Consider the following 17,537-nt stretch of genomic DNA (forward strand, 5'->3'; position numbering starts at 1 on the left):
GCGAGGCTCTCGAGAGGGGGTTCAAATAACCTCACGCATCGTCTACTGCTGACCGTGATGCGCTGCGTGCTTCGTTGGGCCAACTAGGACTTGTTGACAGCACGCCGCTTTTGGTGACACGGAGCCGAAGGCTCGAATGACAAGCAAGGTGCTTCTTTGTGTCGCCTCGTCACAATTACCCCATCCGAACGATTCCCCTCGCCGGCACGGGTGTCGTCCGTTACCCTTTTCAACGAGCGTTTGGCAGCGGCAAGGGAATATCAAGCTGATACGCCTTGACAGTCTTCCGTCTCTGATGGGATGATTCCTGTTTCTGGAGTTTTCCCTTTGTTTACTGGAACTGCGACACAGATCTCGACAACAAACCATCGACATGACCGAAAGAGTGCCTGATGCGATGCATCAGATAGACATTGTTTTCCCGCACGGGACAAACGTTGATCTGGAACCAGATGAGGTCAGCACTCGGGAAAGGGGTCTGTGAGTTGGGACCTTGAGGACATCTTACTAAGGTCTATCCTAGGACATTGAAGATGCCGAGGTGCAAAGCCTTGGAGGGAGTGATGTAGACTCAGCACTGGGAGAAGTAGGTAATTTGGGGCGCGTACAGACAAAAACAACGCTTAAACAGACGGCAGTCCGAGGCATGGCCATCCTCGACAGCATCACTCCGATCAAGCATTGTACGGGCACGTGAGGAGAACGGACGAATCTATCACGGATACAAGGACGGGAAATATGTCTTGCCCACTGATCAGGTATGTATGTACATTTCAGATGAGCCGCATCTAACGTGTTCACATGTCTAGGAAGAACTCGATCGACAAGGTACGCCCCTGCTCTGACATGGCTTGACAGACCTCTAACTATTCGCAGCTTTTCAATATCAGCTCTGCCAGTTGACCTTTGAAAACAGGCTCAACTTTGCCCCGGTCCACCATCCCCACAGAGTCCTAGATGTCGGCTGCGGCATAGGGCTGTGGGCCATAGACTTTGGCGAGTAGTCTCTCTTCAATATGACACATCTACTGACTCTATCCAGGCGAGGCACACCCAGAAGCCGAAGTTGTCGGCGTAGATCTCTCGCCCGTCCAGCCTGGCTTGTGAGTGTGGCAGAATAACAAAGACTGATCAGATCTGACCGCTCCAGCACACCGCCAAACGTGCATTACGAAATCGACGACCTCGAGGAGGAGTGGAGCTTTTCTAGAAAGTTTGACTATGTTCACTGTATGATGATGACAGGCGCTTTTAGGGATTGGCAAAACTTCCACCAACAAGCCTTTGAGTAGGTCATCTCCCCTTGTAGGCGCCCATCAGCTAACGAGGTCTCGAGCAACCTAAACCCCGGGGGTTGGTTTGAGATCCAGGATATCGACTTCCCCATGAGGTGTGACGATGAAACAATCCCGCCAGACTGCGACCTCGGCAGATGGAACGAGCTGATGATGGAGGCCGGCCAAAGGTCGGGCTTCCTCCTGGATACCTGCGGCAGGGCGGCCGAGATGATGGCGAGCGTTGGATTCGTCGATATTGTGCGGATCCAGTTCAAGTGGCCAATCAACCAGTGGCCGCGCGACGTCAAGCACAAGACCCTGGGCGTCTGGACAGAAGCCAACTTCAGTGTCGGGCTCGAGTCCATGACGTTGGCCCTCTTCACCCGCTTCATGGGTTGGAGGAAGGAGGAGGTCTGGGACTTTAGCGCCAATGTCATTGCAGAGTGGCGTGATGTACGTAGGCATGGGTATTTTGACGTGTATGTAACTTATGGAAGAAAACCGTAAACGACCCGGGGGGCAAACACGTAAATGGATCTGGGGCCGGAGTGTTTCTCGCTTGAATGAAAGATGGGCGTTGGCCACGTTGCAACGTTGTTTGCCGTCGACTGGCGCCAAGCCAGCCTTGCGAACGATTGCGGACGAATTGCTTGCTCTCTCTGTCGACTGCCGACTGACGATGAGCATTCCTGTCGCCAGGCGAGTGGTGGCTTGATCAGGAAGCGTGCCGACACGAATGCTGTCAGACGTGCGCGTGCCCGCACTCCCAGCAAGTCGAATCACGCCGTACAATGCATGCCGTGTCACCAACGTCAACCAATCAGCCAAAGGGCACTGACGGGCGTACCGAAACGCCACAGCCTCGCCGTCGCCTGTCGCGGCTGCATGACCTGCGCGGGCGGGCCGGGTGATATTGTCAGGCTGGCTGGCTGGCTGGCTGGCTACCATCAAACACATCTCATCCAAGAGTGCAAAGACCGCAGCGTCCTGCCTCAGGTGGGCGGCTTCTGAGCCCAGACGGAGATCCACGGGAGATATCCATGTATGCGTGTGTCGTGGAACGCTTTCCGGATGTCCTGTTCCATGGTATCGGCTTCCTGCTTGGTTAGCCCGAGCTGCGCCCACTTGACGAGCACGGCGCGGACGAGCTGCCACAGCACGTCCTTGCTGAGGAACAGGCCGATCTCGCGCTGTTGGCGGTCCTTGGCCCAGGGCCCGATGGGCAGCTTGAAGAAGCGGTAGCGGATGTTGACGAAGCCGGCCTCGCGCAGGATGTCGGGCAGGACGTTGGGGAACTCGAGGTCCCAGCCGTAGTGCGTCTTGAAGGTGCTGATGAACCTGTCCATGAATTTGGCGGGCGCGTAGTCTGGGGGTAGGGTGTTGTCGTCGCACCCGATTCTGACGCCGGCGTCTTGGAACTCGATCCAGCCGCCTGGTTTGAGGTTTCTACGGACGTCAGAGACTTATTTCAGAAACTTGATATAGCGGGCAGAGACAAGGGGTCTTACTGGTACGCCGAGTGGATGACCTTGACTGGCTGTCGAAGCGTCACACAGACGGAGCGCATGTGGACAAAGTCCAAGTTGGCGTACAGCGGCGACCAGGTCTCTTCAATGTCGTCGATTCTCCAGTCAACGTTCTGCGGCGCGTAACAGTTTTGAATAGGCGATATGTCGACGCCGATGACGTGTGCGCTAGGGAATTTGTCCGCGACTTTTGGTGAGTCAGATTTATAGAGTCCCAACCGGCGTGAACAACGAGGACTTACTGTCAACGGCCCAGAGACCGGTGCCGGTGCCGATATCCATGATCTTTTGCGGGTGGTCACCAATTGGTGCCAGGTAGTCGTTCTCATCAAGGAGGCGTTTTACAAGCTGGTGCTTCATCTCTTCGCGGAACTGCTCCGTCTCATCATTCGGAAGAGGGTAGATGCCTTGCAGGAAGGATTGATAGCGTCTGACGGTACGTGAACTTAGTTTCCGCGTTTCTCTTCCCAGGGGATGAACCATGAAGACATGATCTACGCACCTTCCACCCTCGTTTGAGTGCTTCATCACACGGGAAGCGAGCGAGGTGAAGCCCGAAGAGGCGAGGGATTCTCCATAGTCTGATCCTCCGTAGTCCGACCCCTCAAAGTCTTCGTCCTCGTCCAACATGTTTGGTGGAGCAGGCTCTATGGGCTCGCTGCTGGACATGTTCATGATGGCGGGTTTGTAGACGGTTTTCGAGGGCCGTCAGACTAGGGGTGTGATTATGGCAACACCGCTCGCGTGAGACGGTTCACCGCGTCTGAGGTGGCCCTTTGGTGGTGAGATAGGGTAAGTGTGATTTCTAAAGTATCGGTGAGTATCCGGTATGAGCCAACAACACCACGGTCTGATGAAGCCTGCTGGATTATGTGGTGGCGCATTTCTGGGCGAAGCTACCGAATTAACGTACAATGGTCGAGCAAGACAAGCCTGAGAACGGTCACAGCATTGTCAGTCTTGCAGATGACTCGTTCGGCAAGCCCAGCTGGCTGCACGCACCAGAGGAGCAACTCGTACGTGGGAATCAGAGAAGAAAGTAATGGGCGGGCGGAAAAGGGTTGGGAGAAAACCAGAGTTGAGGAACTTGAGAGACGAACAGTACCTGGTACTAGGAATCGAAATTCGTACCAACTAGATGGTAAGCCAATCACCAAGCAACGGCTCCCCCTTCTCTGCAGCTGTTGGTGTACCAAATGTGCCCAGAAGGGTGGCACGGCGGTTGAACCGGTGCCAACAGGCTGGAGCGGTGTGAATGTCCGTCTGGTTCCAAGGACACGGCGAGCTAGAAACAGCGCCGCATGCGGTGCCGGCAGCGGTGCGGAGGTACAGGATAGAAGGCCGTTGGAGACTGGGCCGATCCAACGGCGAGCTTACACGAAGACGTTTGTGTGGGCAGGCAAGGGCGTGAGTGAGGCAAGGTAGCGGCTATGTATGATGTTGAGCGGTGTCTATACCACCATCGGCCGGGCGGCGTCATTAAGGGCCCGGGAGCGATGAGTTCTGTGGAAGCGATTCTCTCAAGTCCACTGTGATGGGCAAGTAGCAGCAGAAGCAGGGGATCGAAGCTTTGCCGTTTCGAGGAGGTCGCGCATAAGCAGCCTGCAGAGTGTGTTTCGGTCTCTCAGAGATGGCGGTCACCACATACACAGACAGTAGTGCACAGCGCGCGTCGGTGCGAGCAGTGAAGTGATGCGGGGTGTTAATGTGGGATGTGGCGTGTATTCGGACAGTGACGAGCTGGGATTATCTACTGATGAATATCTCAAGCAGACAAAGCGGTTCCCATGGGTAGGATACCGATAGCCCGCGATGCTAACGTCTAGCACTGGAGGGCGCCATTGAAAGCTACTTCGGACGACAACTCCGTTACCCCCGTGGTCCAATTCGTAGACGGCCACCCAAGGCTCATGGATAGGTACCTATGTAATGCGGAGTACCTGTCTGTAGTGAGGTACTTTGAAGAGCAATGAGAGGGACGCTGATTAACCAATGTCGGCTGGAAAATAGGTAGACTAGCCGACCAAGTGGAGAGTGTATGGGGCGCACCGTTGGACTCGTGTTTGCTCGCTTTGTTAGAGACCTTGGAAGAAAAGCCAAGGACAACAAGGCATGAAGCTTGTAGATTTGAGGAACGAGAGACACTTTCAAATGATACCTGATAAGGTAGGTAAGGTACCCAAGGTAGAGGTGGAAATAGGAGTGAGAACCTTCATGTCCTCATCGGCGTTAGGACGGACGACTGAAAGTGGAGTGGGGTTGTCCCGGCGTCCCGCAATCGGTTGATCCGTGCACTCGGCCGACTGCACGGTCCACTTCTTCCCGTGGATTTAACAGGTTCCCAGATCAGCACGTCGCAAACAGCTGGTAGCGCACCTAAACGCGTCGCTAAAGTCTGGCAGACCGCGTCCAGCGCGTCACTCTCACTTTTGCACTCAATCACTCGATTCTGACTCGGGCCTGGGCCACCACCACCACCACCACACCAAATAATACCTTTACCACTTTACCCTACCTTACCTCACCTTACGCTCCCATGAGGCAGAATACTTACTGTTTGTTACCCACCGTCGATTCTTCTGCACTTTGATATACCCCACGCTAGAGAGCCGTCCTTTTCAGCCTCTGAGCCTCAAACCTACGCATCTCACGGCTTGCAGTCTTTCATCTTTTCGCTTGCTCTCGACTACCCTTCGCGACAGTCCGCCCGCCGTCGGCCCCATTGCACCCGCCGTAGAGCCCCCTCCCAACCGCGTCCACACAAGAGAGACAACAACCATTTTGCAACCCATGAAGTCGCTCGATACACACCGTGGAAACGCGTCAAAATCCTCTTAGCCATGTATCTTCCACGGTCTCTGATATCCAAACTATACACCCACCTCCAGAACACGCGACACCCGCTGTCCCCTCCCGTACTCGTTCTCGTCGCCCTCGAACCCGATTCCCTATGCGCATGTCGAATCCTGACTCGCCTGTTGAAGCACGACTATATCCCCCACAAGATCCAGCCCGTCTCCGGATATGCCGACCTCGAACGCGCCGGCCGGGACTTGGTCCAGCCCATGATGGAACCGCAAGGAGGGAGTGGAGGCGTTGTTGTGTGCCTCGGTCTCGGCGGCATGGTTGATCTTGGAAGCCTGCTGGGACTGGAACCCGAGGGAGAGGAGGTGACCTTTGGCGGCGTCGAGGTCTGGGTCATGGACTCGCACCGTCCGTGGAACTTGGGCAACGTATTTGGTGGCTTCCCACTGGAACCGGCCGTCGAGGAAGGTGCCTCGCTCCAGTCCAGGTGTCCGCCAGGCGTGATGGCTGGTCGGATTGATCGCGCCTACAAGCCAGGCAAGGGGGGCATCGTTGTGTTTGACGATGGCGACATTGAGGATGACCTTGCCGCGGAAAAGGAAGCCTATCTGGCATTGCTTGATATGCCCGAAATCGATGACGACGGCGAGGACCTGGACGACTTGGACGACGATGACGATGATGCCGAGGACGAGGATCTTTTTGAAGAGCCAGCACACGCTGGCCAGAAGCGGAAAAGCTGGTCGGACCGAGACGAGGAGGACGAGTCCAGTGACACAGACGATAGGCCGCACCAGCGGAGGAGAAGCAATTCTGTAAGTTGTAACGCGTCATTCTGTTTCCATGCCCACTAACACGTAGCAGTCTTCCTCGATCCCCTCATCTCCACGACGGCCAGCTCACAGAGGGCTCGTATCTCTACGAGACGCAGGCATGGTTCTCTCGAGCGATCCCCTGGAACCTCCATCAGCTGCTCAACCACCGCCCGCGCCATCTGCCAGGGTCCTGCGGCGACGTCTTTTGCGCCTGCGGAGAGAAAAGGAGACCGTTCTCCGCAAATACTACAAGATCGGTGCTTCCTTCTCCGAGCCGATATCCTCCATGATGTACTCTCTCGCGTCGGAGCTCGGCCGGGACGACAACGACCTCTTGTGGCTCGCCATCGTTGGTGTCACGTCTATGGAGCTGTACGGAAGGTCATCTGCAGGCATCGCGGTGCCCGTCCGCAACTCGGACCGGGGACAAGGAAACGGGTGGATGGGTGTCCGCGGCGCACGTATCCGCCAGCTGCTGAGAGACGAGGTTCGACGCCTGAATCCGCCCGAAGTCGTCCGCGGCCGTCCGTCTGCTGCTGAGAACTCTGGCATCATCCCCACAACGGCCCGGAGCCCCGAAGACACAAGCATCAGGCTGTCGCCAGAGCCCAAGTTTCTCCTCATCAGACACTGGAGTCTGTACGACAGCATGCTGCACTCGCCGTACCTCTTTGCCCGGCTCAAGACGTGGAGCGACACGGGTCTGAAGAGGCTCCACAAGCTCCTGGCCAAGATGGGCGTCAGTCTGGTTCAGTGCAAGCAGAGCTACACGCACATGGACATGATGTTGAAGAGAGAGCTCCGGACAAAGCTGCTCAAATATGCTTCTCTTTACAACTTGGACGACATGGTCCCTTCAGTCGACACGGACGGGAGAGACCGCGCTGGCGCAAAGGACGGCTGGGGCTTTGTCCGCAGCTGGGGCTGGCGGGCGACTCTGAGCGCACAAGACGTGGGCGTCGTTATTGGTGCTCTGTTGGAGGTGGGCAAGCACAACGACGTCGCCGAGCTCACGCAAGCACCGAAAGACCAGTTTGAGGATGTGGACGACGAGGAGGTTGTTGCTGCGCAAGGAGAGGAGTGGGTTGCGCGTTTCTGGGAAGCATACGACGCTTTGGAAGAGTAGGTGATTCGCGCACTTTACATGAGCACGTACTAACATCGTGAAGCATCGATGCTCTCAAAGCAGGACTGCCAACTGCCCAGTTTCTCCACCGCGCAATCTACCGCACCGGCACATCACTCATCAACAAGAAACAAATCAAGCACCTCAGGGCGTTCCGCATGTGCGTGGTCAAGGAAGGCCCCGACGTGCCTGTCTTTGGCCACCCGGCCGCGCTCACCAAGCTCGCTCTCTGGGTTGGCGAGGCCCTCGTCGAGCAGGAAAAGGATACCACGGGTCGTCTCTCCCATGGTGGACGCGGCACGCCCCTCGTCGTCGCCAGCCTCAACGACAAGCGCGGCGTTTACCTCGTTGTCGGCACCGGCGGCGGCGGCGGCCCGGATACCACTTTCCTCGATCGCGAGGCTGCCAAGAAGCGGCAGGCGGCCAAGGGCGAGAAGGCCAACCAGCGGGAAGAGTCACGGCGTAACAAGCAAAAGATCCGCGAGGAGAAGCGCGCGGCGCGTCGGGCGGCGGGAGATGACGATGCAGACTTTGACGAGCTCGATACCGAGTCGGAGGCGTCTGACGGCTCGGACTCGGAGGACGAGGAAGAGGAGGAGGACGCCAAGGAGAAGGGCTACGGCCTCAACCGCTTCGGATCGGCGTTCCAGGAGGTGGTGGCGGAGACCAATGCCCGGGTACGGATAGACAGCTTCGAGCACTGCGTAGTGGAGGTCAAGAAGGAGGATCTGGGAGGGTTCCTGGAGAGTCTGAGCATGAAGGCCGTTGTCGGGTAATGTGTGGAACGCGAGAGGGATACAAAAAGCAATTGCCGGGTTGGGTTGGGTGTCGTGCTTGGGGTGTTTTACGCATGGCGGGGGGTTCATTCTGTTTCTTATCATACGGCGATGATGGACGGCACGGCATCGAAGGGAACTGGTTTGGGAGGATAAACAAGCTTCATGAGACATGGGCATTTGAATCATTTCCTTGCGCTTTAATCACCAATTCCTCTCGCTTTGTGGCACTTAAGGATTTGGGCGGGAAGCAAGCCTACTTTGTTTTCGGCCGCGGCGTTTATATGGGCAGACCCTTTACGGACCACCACGTCTTCGCTTTTTGGAGCGTGACGCATATATACTTACATACACACTATTGAACGCGTTGTCCTTTTGCTCGATGCCAATCAGGATGAAAGCAGTGATGGGGGTCGTCTGGGGGTCCTCGTTCCTTGGACTTACCTCCATCAAGGCATCAGGATTAAGATGAGCCAACCAGACGGGACGACGTGATAATGAAGGTGCGCTGATAGGGCAGAAGAGCGAGCTGAGGTGTAAGCACTGGGGTCAAAGCCTCTTCTTTGGATTGACAAGACGACGTGTTGCCGCGTTGGGTGCTCTCGTCAGCACTCTGAATCCTTCATCTCACCTTTTTTGCGAGAGAGTTCTACGCCAGAGGATTACTTGGCTGGCGCTACGTGTAAGCGCTTCCGCCGTGGATCTGGATAGCAAGAGCGGTGTTGTGCGGAGATGAGGGCGCTCAGTATTGATATAAAATGAGGTTTTCAACGTCGATTGTCATCTGGGTGGCGCTCATCTGTCTCGCAAGCTCACATTCGATATCAAACCATGTCTAGCAAGAAGCCTTGGGCCGATAGGCCGTTTAAGCTCATTAGTAGCACCCGTGCGGGAACCAAGGTAAGTCCCTTTGCAGCCATTGAGACTCGACGAAGACTAACCATCTGCACACAGAAAGGGGCCAAGACGGCAGGTGTGAACCGCATGGCTGAGGAAATGACCATCATTCACAATCTCATCCTCCGGATCATCAACACTGTCTACTTGCAGTGCATCAACGTGGAGAAGTCCCCCAACGACGTCCAGGACTTTGTGTCATACGCGATAGAATGGAGCAAGATGGTGGAGGAGCACCACGAGACGGAAGAGACGGAGGTGTTCCCCGAGATTGAACAGCTGGCCGGCGTGCCGGGGCTGATGCGGGCCAACGTCGCGCAGCACGAAGCTTTCCACAACGGCCTGCACGCGTACATGGGCTACTTGGACAAGGTCCAAAAGGGCGAAGAGGCGTACAGCGGAGGGAAGCTCAAAGGCATCATCGACTCGTTCATGCCCGTCCTGCGGGAGCATCTCAGCGATGAGATTGACTCGCTGCTCAAGCTGAATGAGTACGACCGCAATTGGGATGAGTGGTATGAGAAGCTCATGAAGAAGCTGCTCGGCAGAATGGGTGATCCCAAGCTCAAGGTGAGTACGCTACTTCATCATCTCTAGAAACTTTGAAATGCCTGACGTATTCTGGAAAAGACGACAACGATTCCACTTCTTTTGACAAACCGAGACACGACGTTCGAGGAAGGTGTTCATGCGTGATGGCCTCCGGTACCGTGGATCGCGTTCCTGATGATGCGTTGGCTCTACATTCCTGCCCACAAGAATTGGTGGCGGTTTTCTTCGTGCGACGACCGGGGCGCGCCAAGGGAGCTTCCTTTTGCGTGATGGGCTCCGAAGTGGACGAAGTATTGGGTCCCGGCAGTCGGTGGAGTTTTTCGGTGGTTGAGTGGCCGAGCCTCGATGATCGGACGAGGAGGGCCCGCATGGTGTTTCCAGAGTGAGGCTGAATCTTCAGAGTTTGCTCAAGTCTGGAGATGCGTGGCAGTCTAGTCGACAAAGTGTGGCTGAGGGTCTCAAAGCGAGGTTAGTTGGAGGCCGTCTTGAAGGTGTGGTTGACACTCAGATCGTGATGTGGGCAAAGGCTATGAGAGAGCCCTCAGAGACTTGGAGAGAGCGATGAGTGTGAGATGTGTACTAGTACTTACTGTGTAGACGCCGGTCCAGGTCGTCAGGTAGGCACGTAGGAAGGTGCCTTCTAATCCCAAGGATTGACACTTGGTAACGTCATGCGGGCACATATCCCAGTCGACATCCACACCATGTACGAATGACCCGAGGCGAGGGAGACGGTGAGCCCTGTGGCAATCGTGGCATCCCGCCGAATGGGGTTCTGGCTTGGGGGCTGAGTTCATGAGCCGACGTCTTAGTGGGCGAAGCGCCAAGCCCCTGCTTCTCAAGGTCGACGTCGACGACCACTCATCGTCCGAGGGCTGTTTGTAGGGGATACATGGTACCTGGCCACGCAACATACTATTCAACGCTTCGCGGCGTATTCCTCGTTGGTGTCGGGTGTTTCTTCATGTTTCTGACACCCTGAATGAACCGTGCTCCAAGGCACTTGGACACTGAGATTGACCTCGGCAAATCAAGCCAAGTCTCGGATTCATAGAACAACCTTCATTTGAAATGTTGCTCACAAAGATACGGGCTCATCTCATTCAGAGAGGTCTGAATTCGAGGACGAATGGCATAGTTGAGGGACTCAACGACGCAAAGTCAATTATCCCAGTCCTTCGTCACCTTACAGATGTGGCAGGTGGCGGGTGTTAATGAAGCACTACCTTACGCTACAGGCATCCCGGTCATTTCTCTACGAAAAGTATTGGATTCGCTGCGACATTACTGGATAGCGCACCTACGTAGAGCTCCTGTCAGTTGTAACCGCTCTGCCACTGGGCGGATGCAATGTCCGTCACTGTCATTCCTTGCCTTTGGACCTAAGTACTGCCAATTAATTGTCTGCGGTGTGCTCACACATGGCACAATGCCTGGATGCTTTGCAGACGGTCGCGTTGATCATTGCTGCGTCTGCTTCCGAGTCCTTCGCCTCCGCCGCTGTTACCTGCCGTGCCGTGCCTGCTACGTGTGCCTGGACCTGTGTGCGTGGCGCCTGCTCATAGCTTCAAACATTTGCTTACCTTATCTTCCGGGCCAGATTCGCACCTGGCTACGACAGGTTCCACCCACGACTTTTTCCTTCCTCTGTATCCGTACACCTCCCGCGTATTCTTCATCCAAGTCTACAACCTGACGTACCGAGCATCTTCCTCTTCATTGTTTATCATCTTATGATTTCAAGTGACAAAGATTCGCAACCTCGTCTCCCTACAACTGGCAAACCACAAGCCGCACGTAAAGGTATCCATAACCCTGCCGATCCAGCCCGACAACTAGGTCAATAGTAAATACTCTGTCCCCGTTTATTCACGTCTTGGCCACCTCGTACTCTGTGGACGCTCGGTACCGTCGCCTTTACTTTCGTACAGGGAGCCGCCCATCCCCCCCGCCGCCAACTTTCCGAGCAATCATCGGGTCCTGTCCCCGCCAGCGTCAGAAGCAAGCACCTTGCACCAAAGTGCCTGGCCACCACCACCGACAGGCGACAGCATCCTGGGCCCTTTATTTCTTTCCCCTCCTCCGCCCTTGGAGCGCAACTCTGCCTCTGTCGCCAGCCTTGTTCCTCCTTTGAAGTCTTCGACCACGCGCCGCTCCCTTCCGCCGTCGCCTAAAATCCACGATCAGTTCGACTCAACGCTTTTCCTTTTCCTCGGCGACCAGTAGTGCCTTTTCGCCTGCGCCGGCATCGGCCCACTCGTTCCGAGCGACGACACTGTGTTCTTGCCGCCGACGCCGTCCCACGACTCATATCGCGACAAACGCAGGCCACCCACCACCACGCAATCCCGCTCTTCCGCCGACCCTGAGCCAAACCTGCCCCCCGGGATCTCGGTATCTGAAGTAGTCGTCGAGGCTCGTAGTTAGCCATGGGCAAATCGTAAGTCTGCCCGCCCCCCAAACGTGCCTTTCCTTGCGGTCCCATTGTGTGGCAGAAATGGACCGAGGGCATGTCATGTTGAGGCGATCCGCCTCTCCAGAAACATGGAACAACCGCGCTTTGATTGTCAGACTCGCAAGCTAACAATATTGCTCCTCTAGTCAGTCCAAGCTCTCCCAGGAGCAGCTAGCTGAACTGCAGAAGTCCACCCATTTCGACAAGAAGGAGTTGCAGCAATGGTACAAGGGTATGTCAGCATCGATCTATGCTTGATCATCTGTTTCCGCGCGAGGCCTATCTTCCCAGTACCGAAATCAAACTGACAATCCGTGGCAGGCTTCCTCAAGGATTGTCCCTCGGGCATGCTCACCAAAGAAGAGTTTCAGAAGATATATAGGCAATTCTTCCCCTTCGGTGATCCAAGTTCATTTGCAGATTATGTCTTCAACGTCTTCGACAGCGACAAGTCGGGTAGTATCGACTTCAAGGAGTTTATCTGCGCCCTCAGTGTTACCAGCCGAGGCAAGATGGAGGACAAACTCGACTGGGCTTTCCAGCTGTACGACATTGATGGGGACGGAAAGATCAGCTACGATGAGATGCTCAAGATCGTCGAGGCAATCTACAAGATGGTGAGTCTCTTCTCAGTGGGCGTATGGTACTTTTATTGCGTTCACGATTCACGGCACCCCGCCCTACCAACAAAATGCTGACAAAGATGACGCGCAGGTCGGCTCCATGGTTAAGCTCCCTGAAGACGAAGACACCCCCGAGAAGCGCGTACGGAAAATCTTCCGCATGATGGACAAGGACGAGAACGGCAGCCTGGACATGGAAGAGTTCAAGGAGGGAAGCAAACGTGACGAGACGATTGTGTCGGCACTGTCTCTCTACGACGGCCTGGTGTAGTGTGGCGCGGAGCAGGTGGAGGCTCTCATACCACCGCCACACGCCCTCGGGTCTGTTTTCATGATTATATGTGTTTTTGGGCAAGGCGAGCTGCGCGCAGTGATCAAAGTGCGACTTTTATTATCCAGGGCTAGCAGGAATGGTATTCCAATGATTTACTGCGACCTAATTTTTTTCACTCGCGTTTCCATCGTATTGTGGACGGTCAATGTCGGCCAGGTTGAGTGAGTCGTCGGATGAGAGGGAACAGCCTGCGGTCGGGTCATGATGACAATTAAGCAACCCCCGAAACTCCCGCCGGCACGGCATCCTCGGACCCAGAGACCGGGACCCCGACTCGGCCCGGCCGGGTTCAGGTGGATGACAACGCATCGGCACCACCCAGTCTCCGCCACGTCAATCCACCATGCAAACGAATCACACATGGGATGATGAAATCGAGCACCGCGTTATACCTGTAGACGAACACTTGGAATGAAACTGAGCTAGATTAAAAAAAAAAAAAACACATCCTTGACCCGACCCATAAGACCCGCCAAGATACTGACGGATAAAGGTAGGTTAATCGTTGTTACAAGGCCGGACGCGCGCGCACACACACACACACAACACTATACTCCTGGATATCAAGCGTCCCGTAGCCAACCCAATCCGTTGCCGCAAAATTAGGGGAGAATTACAAGATCAAACCACATGATCAAACGTGAAGGAAACGACCCGCCCTTAAGACGAACCGTAGGCCTTGTTCACCTCGGACTTGTACTTTTCGAGGATCTTTTTGCGCTGAAGTTTCTGTGCGGCCGTGACGAGGTCCTGGGAATGGTTAGCAGTTGCTTGGGAATATGAATCAAGGATGCTCACATTTTGTGGTGTCCACTCCTCGTCGGACATGACAACGCCCTCAATGATTTCAATGCCAGAAAGGCCACCTGAGCGGCCGGCATTCTGCAGCTCCTTGAGGACGGCGCTCTGCAGCTTCTTGTCGTGCACCAGCCCCTCCAGATTGCTGCCCTGGACGCCGATGCTCTCCGCGAGCTTGATCAGAGCCGGCTCAGCAGGCACGATGATGGCAATGGGCTTGGCCTTGTTGGCGTCGGCGTAGATGCAAATGTTGGCAACCACAGCAGCAGCGCGGTAGATGGACTCGAGCTTCTCGAGCGCAATGTACTCGCCGTTGAGAGTCTTGACCAGGTTCTTCTTGCGGTCAATCAGCTTCAGGTGACCTTGGCTGTCAAACTCGCCAATGTCGCCAGTCTTGAACCAACCATCCTCGGTGATGGCCTCCTTGGTCTCCTTGGGGTTCTGGTAGTACTCCTCCAGAACGGAGGGTCCACGGATCCAAACCTCACCCTGAGGGTTGGGCTTGTTGGTGGCGTAGTAGCCGGCCTCGGCAAAGTCGACCAGCTTGATCTCAATGGACGCGGGCATCGCGCCCATGTTGTTGACGCTGAACTCCAACGGGTTCGTCAGGCAGCCCATGGCCGTGGTCTCTGTGAGACCGTAGCCGATAATCATTGGGGCGATGGCCATTGAAATGAACTGCTGGGTTTCCTTCGCAATGGGACCACCTCCGTTCATGCAAAGCTTGAGACGACCACCGGTGGCCTCCTTGAGCTTCTTGAAGACCACGGAATCGAGCACGCCGGTGCCGGGAACACCAAGGCTCATCATGTGCTGCTTGGCAGACAGGGCGTTCCAGAACAAAGTCTTGACGAGGGCGCTGCCGGCGTTGACCTTGGCGATAATGCCCTTCTTGACAGTCTCCCACACCGCGGGGACACCAACCATGACGGAGGGCTTGAACTCCCGAATGTCACCGGCGCAGTTGCGGACAGAGTTGTCGGACAGGGTCTTGGGGTTGCCGTAGCCCATGGTTGTGCCCCAGTAGATGCAGGCGTTCTCAAAGACGAACTCGAGGATGTGGGCGAGCGGGAGGTAGGTCAGGAGACCGTCGCCGGGGCCAATGAAGGGCTGAACAACGGCACTCACACCAGCAACTTTGCTTCGTTAGTGGGGGTCTGCTCACAGTTCCGGGGAAAGACATACCAGCGGCCACAACGGCCTTGTGCTTGAGGGGAACACCCTTGGGGGTTCCGGTTGAGCCAGATGTGTACATGATACAGCACAGGTCCTCGGTGGCGGGAGGGACCGGGTCGACCATGTTCTCCTCGCCGAGCTTTCGCAACTCCTCGAAGCTCATGACCTGGATCTCGGGGTGGGCAGACTTGAGCTGCTCGAGGTGTGTCTGCTGGATCTGGTGCTGGTTGTTCCAGATAACGTAGCGAATGTCCTTTGCCTCCTGGAGAACGTTGCCCAGCGTAGGCAGCAGGTGGGGGTCGAGGAAGATGGCCTTGGCGGAGGTAGCCACCATGGAGTACTTGAGTCCCTCTTCGCCGAGGGTGTCGTAGGCGGTGACCACGGGCATGGACTGAGAGGCAGCGCCATGAGACATTGCCAGCCAGTGTTGGCTCGTGGCGGCGTAGAGGTGCAGACGATCGGCCTTGGTCAAGCCAATCTTGCGCAGACCGGAGCCGAGCTGGAGGGTAAGGCGCTCGTACTCGTGGAAGGTGATGTATTCGTAGGGGCTCAGCTCAAAGTAGGTCCATTGCTTGTCGACCTCGCGCTCCTCGCCGTCAACCATCTTCTTCACCTTCTTGGTCTCTCGGTGGGTGTTGACCAGCTTGCGCGAGCCCAAGCACCTGGCGTTGCCGTACTTCTCGGCGCTCTGCTTGACGAGCTCGAAGGTAGTTGTGATCTTGCCGCTGCCGGGGACGGTGATGAGGTCGGGGACCGCCTGGGGAAGTCGGCGGGGCAGAGTCTCGCCGTCCTTGGCTTCGGCGCCGGGAGAGGGAACGGAGAAGGGCCCCTTTGCCTGCATCCTGGGCAGGATGTCGAGCTTCGACTTGGGAGGCGGGACCTGAGCCATGGTGGGCAAAGTTGGCGAGTAACGGTTCGGCTACTTCGTCTGTGTGAGGATCGGAGAAGCTCTAGAAAAGGCGGGTATCGAAGCGCGGAAGCGACGGGTCGCGGAGGCGGTTTTTACCTTTGCGACAGTGGAAGGATTCTGCCCGTCCAGATGAGTTTGTTTGGTAGAGGGTGGGAAACACGGTCAGGTTGGAGGAGTGTTGGGAAGATAACCGAGGAAAGCAAGTCGAAAATGTAGGGGCAGGGCAACCCAAGGTATTTGAATTTGAGGAGAGGGCAAGGAAGGACCTGACGGGTGAAGGACGTATGTACCACGGCACGCAGCGGCGAGAGTGGCAGAGAGGCAGAGGCGGACTGCAGAGACAGGCTCAGACTGGTGGAGGACGAGGAGCTTGGGGGAAATCTTGGCTGCCACTACAAGGTTCCTAAGGTTGCCTCTGCAGGGCGAGTGGATCTCCAATGCTCCATGATGCTCGAGGTACGTACTTACTCACTGAGGTCCTGCAGATGGCTCAAGCTCCAGCATCCGCGGCCGCCCTCGTCCAGTAAGAAGGGACGCCTTCCAGGTTCCCGTTGGTACCGACTGCACGTTGGACGTCCCTAAAGTTGAGGTACCTTGGCGGGAGATGCGTCGTTGGGGTCAATTGGAACGGCGCGGTACCTTGCCTCCCCTAGGTCTCTGCCTTAGTACAGGCAGGCAATGGAAGTAATGAAAGTACCTTTGGGGTTGGGTTCAGCGTCATGCTCTCCACTGCCCGTGTCCTTCGGCCGACCTTACAGACGTTTAAGATTCGAGGCGCAACGACAGCTGCACCTTAGAGGACCGTCACCCACTCGCCCCATCTAGCAGCATTGGCGAACGGCCGCAGGATAAGTACCTATCCAGCTATCCCAAGGTAGACTCTCACTCAACTTGCCCATCGTCTGTTCTTTTCCCCGCCTCTCCAGTTGGGGTTGCCTTCACCATGCCTAGGTAGCCGTAGACCATACTCGCCTCGTGTCTGTCTCTGGTTCCGTTGAATGTTTCAATCTTCCCGTCTTCAACATTCCCTCCGACCCTCCGTACCATCGTGGCTCATGATCAGGCATGAGCCAAAAGTCCATGTAGCCGTACCAGCTCGAGTGAGAACCGCCATGCAACAGGGCGTGTTCCTTCACCCCTATCTTGGCCGAGGCGCCCAGCCCAGACTTACATGGCCATCCCATCCCAAGACGGCCCCAAGATGCCCAGTTGCATTTCCGGGGAAAGTCAAACGGGGGGGGGGGACACCAGACGCCTATATTGAACTTCTCCAGGTCACCCAAGCCCCCCCTTTGCTCACGCAACACCACGGGATACACCTGTACGAATACAGGCCGCACCAACTAGGCATTCTCGCCAAATACCAAGCACGACACCAAACCCGATGAAGCCGTCACAAGAGTCACGGAGCAGGGTGGTGAGTTCTCGCCGCTCTTGGCAAATTGGTTGGCGCCTTGCCTCGATTTC

General features: G+C 56.0%; 9 protein-coding genes across 9 annotated transcripts; 6 read left to right on the plus strand and 3 right to left on the minus strand.

Annotated features, from left to right (window-relative positions):
• Positions 1 to 373: 373 nt before the first annotated feature.
• On the plus strand, positions 374 to 2,166 carry CLUP02_17358 (methyltransferase domain-containing protein; the record flags this gene model as incomplete). Its single annotated transcript, XM_049296270.1, has 8 exons — positions 374 to 480; positions 632 to 758; positions 810 to 828; positions 1,043 to 1,103; positions 1,151 to 1,230; positions 1,321 to 1,730; positions 1,977 to 2,025; positions 2,138 to 2,166. The coding sequence occupies 8 exons, from the start codon at positions 374 to 376 to the stop codon at positions 2,164 to 2,166; spliced, it is 882 nt and encodes a 293-aa protein (XP_049137494.1).
• A 103-nt stretch (positions 2,167 to 2,269) lies between these two features.
• CLUP02_17359 (methyltransferase domain-containing protein) lies at positions 2,270 to 3,687 on the minus strand (the record flags this gene model as incomplete). The annotated part of the gene is made up of 5 exons (XM_049296271.1): positions 2,270 to 2,723; positions 2,786 to 2,990; positions 3,046 to 3,233; positions 3,306 to 3,464; positions 3,539 to 3,687. The coding sequence occupies 5 exons, from the start codon at positions 3,685 to 3,687 to the stop codon at positions 2,270 to 2,272; spliced, it is 1,155 nt and encodes a 384-aa protein (XP_049137495.1).
• Positions 3,688 to 3,769: 82 nt separating this feature from the next.
• On the plus strand, positions 3,770 to 4,349 carry CLUP02_17360 (uncharacterized protein; the record flags this gene model as incomplete). The annotated part of the gene is made up of 2 exons (XM_049296272.1): positions 3,770 to 4,121; positions 4,288 to 4,349. 2 exons carry the CDS (start codon positions 3,770 to 3,772, stop codon positions 4,347 to 4,349), a joined length of 414 nt encoding a protein of 137 aa, XP_049137496.1.
• Positions 4,350 to 5,643: 1,294 nt separating this feature from the next.
• On the plus strand, positions 5,644 to 8,325 carry CLUP02_17361 (CDC45-like protein; the record flags this gene model as incomplete). Its single annotated transcript, XM_049296273.1, has 3 exons — positions 5,644 to 6,423; positions 6,473 to 7,545; positions 7,593 to 8,325. The coding sequence occupies 3 exons, from the start codon at positions 5,644 to 5,646 to the stop codon at positions 8,323 to 8,325; spliced, it is 2,586 nt and encodes an 861-aa protein (XP_049137497.1).
• Positions 8,326 to 9,156: 831 nt separating this feature from the next.
• Positions 9,157 to 9,819, plus strand: CLUP02_17362 (hemerythrin HHE cation binding domain-containingprotein; the record flags this gene model as incomplete). The annotated part of the gene is made up of 2 exons (XM_049296274.1): positions 9,157 to 9,225; positions 9,280 to 9,819. 2 exons carry the CDS (start codon positions 9,157 to 9,159, stop codon positions 9,817 to 9,819), a joined length of 609 nt encoding a protein of 202 aa, XP_049137498.1.
• Positions 9,820 to 12,203: 2,384 nt separating this feature from the next.
• Positions 12,204 to 13,123, plus strand: CLUP02_17363 (calcium-binding protein NCS-1; the record flags this gene model as incomplete). The annotated part of the gene is made up of 4 exons (XM_049296275.1): positions 12,204 to 12,214; positions 12,376 to 12,461; positions 12,551 to 12,846; positions 12,944 to 13,123. 4 exons carry the CDS (start codon positions 12,204 to 12,206, stop codon positions 13,121 to 13,123), a joined length of 573 nt encoding a protein of 190 aa, XP_049137499.1.
• Positions 13,124 to 13,331: 208 nt separating this feature from the next.
• Positions 13,332 to 13,584, plus strand: CLUP02_17364 (uncharacterized protein; the record flags this gene model as incomplete). The annotated part of the gene is made up of 2 exons (XM_049296276.1): positions 13,332 to 13,347; positions 13,403 to 13,584. The coding sequence occupies 2 exons, from the start codon at positions 13,332 to 13,334 to the stop codon at positions 13,582 to 13,584; spliced, it is 198 nt and encodes a 65-aa protein (XP_049137500.1).
• Positions 13,585 to 13,846: 262 nt separating this feature from the next.
• CLUP02_17365 (AMP-binding enzyme) lies at positions 13,847 to 16,049 on the minus strand (the record flags this gene model as incomplete). The annotated part of the gene is made up of 2 exons (XM_049296277.1): positions 13,847 to 15,094; positions 15,150 to 16,049. The coding sequence occupies 2 exons, from the start codon at positions 16,047 to 16,049 to the stop codon at positions 13,847 to 13,849; spliced, it is 2,148 nt and encodes a 715-aa protein (XP_049137501.1).
• A 183-nt stretch (positions 16,050 to 16,232) lies between these two features.
• On the minus strand, positions 16,233 to 17,117 carry CLUP02_17366 (uncharacterized protein; the record flags this gene model as incomplete). The annotated part of the gene is made up of 5 exons (XM_049296278.1): positions 16,233 to 16,485; positions 16,543 to 16,648; positions 16,768 to 16,810; positions 16,873 to 16,891; positions 16,957 to 17,117. 5 exons carry the CDS (start codon positions 17,115 to 17,117, stop codon positions 16,233 to 16,235), a joined length of 582 nt encoding a protein of 193 aa, XP_049137502.1.
• Between the last annotated feature and the right edge of the window lie 420 nt (positions 17,118 to 17,537).

Source organism: Colletotrichum lupini, chromosome 10 (assembly GCF_023278565.1).
Source record: "Colletotrichum lupini chromosome 10, complete sequence".
NCBI lineage: Eukaryota > Fungi > Ascomycota > Sordariomycetes > Glomerellales > Glomerellaceae > Colletotrichum > Colletotrichum lupini.